Source organism: Pituophis catenifer, unplaced genomic scaffold (assembly GCF_029215685.1).
Source record: "Pituophis catenifer annectens isolate HBS135680 unplaced genomic scaffold, rPitCat1.0.hap2 SCAF_8, whole genome shotgun sequence".
NCBI lineage: Eukaryota > Metazoa > Chordata > Lepidosauria > Squamata > Colubridae > Pituophis > Pituophis catenifer.
This window is the reverse complement of record NW_027256888.1, coordinates 84,455,491-84,462,620: the sequence shown is the minus strand read 5'-3', so window position 1 is coordinate 84,462,620 and position 7,130 is coordinate 84,455,491. Positions and strand designations below refer to the sequence as shown.

General features: G+C 59.9%; 1 protein-coding gene across 1 annotated transcript; it reads left to right on the top strand.

Annotated features, from left to right (window-relative positions):
* DQX1 (DEAQ-box RNA dependent ATPase 1) lies at positions 1 to 5,951 on the top strand. Its single transcript, XM_070948794.1, has 11 exons — positions 1 to 426; positions 813 to 1,006; positions 1,985 to 2,360; positions 2,653 to 2,889; positions 3,569 to 3,668; positions 3,757 to 3,915; positions 4,242 to 4,433; positions 4,524 to 4,649; positions 4,731 to 4,921; positions 5,251 to 5,441; positions 5,591 to 5,951. The coding sequence occupies exons 1-11, from the start codon at positions 178 to 180 to the stop codon at positions 5,766 to 5,768; spliced, it is 2,193 nt and encodes a 730-aa protein (XP_070804895.1). The 5' UTR covers positions 1 to 177; the 3' UTR covers positions 5,769 to 5,951.
* The last annotated feature ends 1,179 nt before the right edge of the window (positions 5,952 to 7,130 follow it).

Here is a 7,130-nt window from a genome sequence, read left to right as displayed (position 1 = left end):
GCTGCGCGAGAGCCCCCCGCCCGAGCCCTCGGACGCGGCAGGTGGAGGCGGCCCAGCCCGGGCGGCCGAGGAGGAAGCGGCCGCTGCCAGGCTGGGGAACGGGCCGGGCCGGCCTCCAGCAGCAGCAGTCCGCCACCCTGCTCGAGATCCCCGGAGCCAGGCCTCGGCCGCGCTACCATGGCGGCGGCTGCCGAGCCGAGCGCGGCGTCGCTGCTGCAGGACCAGTCGGAGGAAGCGGCGGGCGGCGGCGACCTGGAGGTCAACCCTTTCGACGGGCTGCCCTTCTCCTCCCGCTACTATGAGCTGCTGAGCCGCCGCCGCCGCCTCCCCATCTGGGCCGCCCGCTTCGCCTTCCTGGAGCAGCTGGAGAGCAGCGCCGGCCTCGTCCTGGTCTCGGGCGAGCCGGGCACCGGCAAGAGCACGCAGGTCAGCGAGGCAGCCGAAGGGTCCAGCGGGCGGCGCTTCCCCGTCGGGCGGGCCGGGATGGCGAGGCGACCCTGGGCGCGGCGCTTCTGGCCACGGCGAGTGAGCCGCGTCGACAGGACTTTGCCCGGGCGGGGCGGGGCGGGGCGGGGCGGGGCGGGGCGAGGCGGCCGGAATCCGGAGTGAAAACTGGGGTCGCTGTTCTCCGAGCCTCATGCCGGCTGAGCCGTGGCCCAGCCCGTGCCGAGGGACGTGGCTCGAGAATCTGGGCGGCCCGTCGCCGCAGACTTCCCAGGCTCGGGGTGTGGAGCTGTGCGAGGGGCCCCGCCGAGCCCCGCAATTGGCTGGGGGGAGGCGAGCTTGTGCACTGGCCCATCCTCTCTTCCCAGGTGCCCCAGTGGTGCGCAGAGCAAGCCCTCTCGGTGCAGTTTGCCCACGGCCGAGTGGTCTGCACCCAGCCTCATAGTTTGGCAGCCCTCAGCCTGGCATTGCGTGTGGCAGATGAGATGGACCTCAACGTGGGCCACGAGGTGGGCTATTGTGTGCCCCACGAGGACTGCTGCGTCTCAGAGACCCTGCTCAGGTCAGTGGGACCCCTTTGCCTGGGAGCCGTTTCCATGTTGGGGCCTCGCTTGTCCCGACCGACGTTGCTTGTGGTGAAAAAACTTTCCATTTGGCGTAAGAGGGGCACCTGGGCTAGCGGGTTAGGCTGGCACTCATCTGCTCCATCAGATGTTTCATGTGCCACCCCTGACGCTGGCCTTCCAGGCAGGATGAGGAGCTCCCCAGGACTTGATCAACTGCTCACCATGGAAATCCTTTTGGTGATCATACTCCATCCAGTGGGTTTGAGACTTTGGGGGGCATTTCCACTTCTCTGTCTGATGCCATTGATTTACAAGGAGTGGAGTCAGATAAACCAGCCTTGGATTAAAGGAAAAGTGTTGTTATTGTTGTTAAATTATTACCATCGGAGAAAGAAAAAATACAGAAACGAGAATACTAACATATGACTGGGAACTGGAAGCAGTTTAGAAACAGAGACCTCAAGGCAGATCCTCGGCACTCAGCCAGCTGGGTGAATTGGAGGCAGTCTCCTCCACTCAGCTCTCAAAAGGACGAGGTCAGGAGGGCAAGCACTCCTGAAAACAGCTACCAAGAAAGCGATTGGGGCTTTTTCAGACAGTTGCCAGCTAGCAAAAGGCCACAGACCATCACTGTAAGAATAAGCAGAAAAACGTAGATCTATCAAAGGAGACCTTTGCTTTGGTGAAGGCACCCCAGTTATTCAGAAGGGGCTACAGGAACCTGGCATGGCTGAGGGGCCCCCATCTTCCCCAGCTCCCTCTTTCTGTGGGGTGTTCAGGCGGGTGGCTCCTCTGGCCCCTGGCTGGTGGGGAAGCAGATGTGTGGCCCTCTTCTGTCAGAACTTTTGGGTGCAGATCATGCAGACCTTTGGGGTAGTTGGGGCTTCAGAACCTTATCAGAAAGACCCAAATAAGACGCAAAGGGTTATCTCCCTGCAGCCTGCTGCTGCACGTGCCCGACTCCTGTGTTGCAGGTTTTGCTTGGACGAAGTCTTGTTGCAAGAGATGACCTCAGACCCCCTTCTGCGGCAGTATGGGGTGGTGGTGCTGGACGAGGCTCAGGAGCGCACCGTGGCCACGGAGCTGCTGCTGGGGCTGCTAAAGGATGTGCAGCACCAACGCCCGGAGCTGCGCTTGGTGGTGGTGACCGAACCCCTCCTGGAAGAACAGCTGTGCCATTTCTGCCAGGATGCCCCTGTGGTGCGGATCCCAGGGCTTGGCCCAGCCCCACACTTGACCTACAGAGACCCCCTCCCGGGTGGCCATGTACCTGCTGCCTGCCAAGCCGTGCTAGAGCTTCATCAACAAAAGGAGGCTGGCGACGTGATGATCTTTATGGCCAGTGAGCAGGTGGGACTTTGGGCAGAGGCCAGCAAGGTGCAGAAGCTGCCCACTAAAGCAGTGTGGCAGGAAGCTTAGGGCCCTTGGGTGGCATTTAGGGGACTTTGCAAGAGATGCCAGTGAGGCCAGCCTTTGAGGACGCCGGAGAGGCAGATCGGCTACATGCTACATAGATCGAGAAGCACTGTGACCAGTTGAAGGACCAGCCGTGTCCTGCTTTTGAGCATCTTTCCTGGGGTGGGGGTGGGGCCGCGGGTTCTGCTCATGGAGGAAAAGAGCATTTTTGTGTCTCTTCCCCCAGGAGATCAAGGAGTGTTGCGAGACCCTCCGAGCAGAGGCTGCGATCTTGGAGGCCAGCCTGGGACCCCTGCTGGTGCTGCCTCTGCATGCGGCTGTGGGGAGGGACAGCCAGAAGTTGTATGAGGACAGCCTGGGTAACCGGGCACGCCGAGTCATTGTCACCCACTGGCTGGCAGATGCAGCCTTCTCTGTGGGCAGCGTCAGGCACATCATCGATACGGGGACGGAGCTGCGCAACGTGAGTCGTGGGCAGGGAAGAAAGCACAGGGACTCCCATGGAGTTGCTCAGCCGCCCTGAGTCTTAGGAGAGGGGCGGCATATAAATTGAATTAATTAAATTAAATTAAATTAAATTAAATTGTTAAATTAAATAATTAAATTAAATTAAATTAAATTAAATTGCTCACCTGCCCTCTGGCCCAGAGGCCGATCCAGTGAGCCTCGCAGTGCTCTGAGCCTGGCCCAGGCTGGCTAGGAACTGTTGACCATTAGTCCTGAAGGGGCCGCTGAGCCCATCAATAAAACTGAGGCACCTGGATGACCTGGCAGCCTCTTTGGAAGGTGGAGCCAGCAGAGCAACTAGCAAAGGAACCTGTGCCCTGCCCCATGCAAGTACAAACAGACACACACGCACATATAGCATTCCGGCGCCTCAAATCCTCCCCTTTTGTCTGTATGGGAAATTTCATGGGCTTTCATCCAGGCCACCAAAGTGGAGCATTCCTTTCCCCTTTGGATGGGACAAGAAATGAAAGCCAGTAAACACTGGGTGCACCTCCTGGATTCCTTGGTTCCTCCAGAAACCCTTTCCCAGTAGCCCACAAGGGGCAGCGGCCCTTGCCCAACCCCCCCCCCCCCCCGGTCTTCTCCCTCACCTCCTCTTGCCCAGCAGCCTCTGGCTGCTCTCTCCTGGACAGGTCTACAACCCCCGGATCAGGGCTGTATCACAGGAATTGCGCCCCATCAGCCAGAGGCAGGCAGAAGCCCGACGGCTCAGGGCTGCTGGCACTCCTCCAGGTGAGCAGCTGGGCATGGGTGGTGGCTATTCTGGCAGAGGCCTGAGGGGGCTTCCCAGGCTCTCTCAAGTAACTGCCCTGACCCACAGGGAGCTGCTTGCGCCTCTATTCAGAGGCCTGCTTCAAGCAGAAGCTGCCGGCTGTCTCCCCCACTCACCTCATGGAGGCTGACCTTCGCCGCCCCATCCTACTGCTCAAGAGGCTGGACATTGCGGATGTGGGCCAGTGTGACTTCCTCGACAGGCCAGGTGCGGACAGAATTTGGCGGGGATGGGGTCTGCTCCTGCCAGGCCAGCAGCAGCCATTTGTTGGACCTCTCTCCTCTGAATGAAGGTGAATCTATGTGTCCCAGGATAATGATGCAGGATCCAATCTGGGTCAGTCACCAGGTCCAGGATTTTTGCCTTCCAACTTTTGGGCTCGTGCTGGAGTCTGACCTCAGAGAACTTCTCTCTCTGGCAGAGTGTGTGCTTTAGGCTGTTCTCTGTGTGCTATTTTTATGATGCCTGTTGTGTGTGGCTTTGTAGTTGTTGATTGGGAGGGGTGTTGATGGCACCTCTCCCCGCCCCAACAGCCCCCGAGTCTTTGATGCAGGCCTTGGAAGACCTGGACTACCTGGCTGCCCTGGACGATGACGGGAACCTCTCTGAGGTGGGCATCATTATGTCGGAGTTCCCTTTGGATCCCCAACTGGCCAAGGCCCTCCTGGCCTCCTGTGAGTTTGACTGCGTGGAGGAGATGCTGACTCTGGCTGCCATGCTGACTGGTACGGGCCTGGGTGCCTCTGAGCCGAGACCTCCGTTGTCCAGCCTCTCTTCCTGGGTCTCCTGAGCTCTGCTGCTCTTCCTTCCTACAGCCTGGCCCTGTTTCCAGACTCCGGTGGCACGCTGGGAGGATGCAGTGTTGGCGCGGCAGCAGGCTCTGCTCCATCCAGCCGGGGATCACTTCACGCTCATCAATGTATTCAACGCGTTCCATCAGCGTGAGTGCCAGGCAGAGGCTCTGGGCGGGAAGAGGGCCAGCAGCAAGCACTTCCCACACCCCCTTCCTCCCTTTGCTTTAGAGAGTGACCCAGAAAGCTGGTGCCGGAAACACGCGGTCAGCGAAGCAGCCCTGCAGCTAGCCGGAGCCGTGCGGACAGAGCTCTTGGATGTGATGCAGCGGATTGAGCTGCCGGTTTCCCCACCGGCCTTTGGCAGCGACAGCAACATCCTGCAACTGAAGCGAGCCCTCCTCACCGGCTTCTTCCTCAAGGTAGAGCCCCCGGCCCCTGCCCCACCACAGCCCGGCTGATGGCTGAGTCAGACTGCAGCATCTTGGGGTCGCCTCTCAGGCATGTGGCCAGCATGATCCCATGCGGGATCCTGAAGCAGGAGCTGGTCCCAGCAGGGGGAGGAACAGGTGTGGGGACTTGCGAGGCACAGCAGCAGGATGAGAGCCAAGGCATAGCCAGGGCTGTGATCTGAGAGAAGACAGCCAGCCATTGGCCAGTCCAATGGAGACCCCGTGCCACAGCCTCTCGGGTGGAGAGGGCTCTGCCTCCTAGTGTGGGTGAGAGAGCTGCCCCTCTTCTCTTTGTGCAGGTCGCCCGGGACATTGACGGCTCAGGCAACTACTTGCTGCTGACCCACAAGCACTTGGCCCAGCTGCCCCCCAGCTGCTGCTACCGACTGCGCCGCCCACCCCCACGGCCTCCCTCCTGGGTGGTCTACCACGAATTCACTGTCTCCCAGGACAATTGCCTGAGGATTGTCTCTGAGATCCCGCCTGAATTGTAAGCATCCCCCGGGGGCAGGGGTGTGTGCATGTGTGTGTGTTCGTTCTCTGCTCTTCCCCTCCCAAAGGGGTGGAGCCTGACCAGTCTTTGGGGTCTCTGTCCCATGCGCCAATGCTCAGCCAGCTCCACATTTTCCTTGTCTCTAGTGTGGCTGAACTGGCTCCCCAATACTTCCTGAGCAATTTGCCACCCAGCGAGAGCCGGGACTTGCTGATGGAGCTGCGGGGGAAGCTGGCGGAGGACACCACCCTCCCGGGTCAAGGGGAGAACCCCCAGACCCCCAAAGCGGCTGAGGATGCGGGAGATGCCTGTGTGCTGCAGTGATCCTGGCGGAAGAAGGGAAGGTGGCCAAGTTCGTGGCCACTGCAGGAGCCCGGAGGCTTTGGGCTGCCCAGGTCTCCCCCAGGGCACGACTGAGGCCATCTGAGTGCCTGCCAGGCTCCTGGGCAGAAGAGAGGACAGGGCAGGGGAGCCAGACTGCTTTCAGGACCGCATCTTAGCTGGGGAGGGAATGGGGGGGTGGGCCTGCTTCCACATGGGCAGAGGCAGTCGACTGTGGAACTGCTGCCTGGCCATGCGAGCAGGTCTCTTCTGGGATCTGATGGCCTTTTTTGGGGGGGGAAGCTCACTCCTCAGAGGCATAAGGCAGGTGGGCCGTCTTTATTCACCTTGGCACCTGCTCTTCAGTTGGGTGCCTTGGCAAGCAGTGGGGTACCTCACCAGTTGTCTGCTTGTGGGGGGTTGTGGTAGGTCCTGGAGGCCCCCTAGACTTCTATGTCTGCTCAGTAGGAGAAGAACCTGTCAGCTCCGTCCCCCCCCCAAATTCTCCAAAGGGATGCTTTCCCTTTTTCTTAGAAGTGGTTTGTGGAGGGGGGGCTTATATTCCCCCCCCTTTGTTTCAGCTTCAGTGGGGGTCCCTGCTGAGTATCCGGAATGTTTTGTGAATGGGGGAGAGCCTGGGGTACTGGGGCTCTTGCCTTTTCTGTATGTGCCTCAAAAGCGTTCCATGTGCCCCCCACCCCCACTCGGGAACAGTGGGTCTATGGAATTGTAGGGCGAAGGCCAGCCTGGCTTCCATTCCCCTGCTGCTCTAGACAATCCTCCTTGTACGAATTAAATTCTTTTACACATCCAATGTGGGTCTGGTCTGGCTTTGGGACTGGAGGTGGGGCTGGTGGCCATCAAAGTGCCAGCTAGAAAGACAAAATTTGGGTGGGGAGTAGGAAAGGGGCACAGGATTGCCTAGTGGCTGGGAATAGGGCTGTGGGCCGGGGACTGCCTGGGACCCTGTGTGGGAATAACGTCCATGGGTCCACTTGAAGGGCTGGAGAGTTTCCTGCATGGTTTGCTGGGGTTGGGGAAGGGTCTGGATGCCAACCAAATGCCCAGGGCGTGTAAGGACTCCATTCTGCCACACAATCTATATGTAGCGATCTTGCATTTGGCGTTCCCCTGCTGGATCAGGTGAAGGGGAAGGACAGGAAGCAGCGGCGGCTGCCCTTACTCAGCCCCTTCCCCCCTCCCGGGTGTCTTGGGTGGGCAGGCCTGGGGCACACAGCGCTTGTGACAGAAGCAGCCCTGCTGGGAGGCCATTTCAGAGCTCACTGGAGTCCAGACCTGGGCAGTCAGGGGCCTTCATTGAGTAGGCTGCCCTGTGGGGCAAGGACCCCCAGAAGTGGCCCCTTG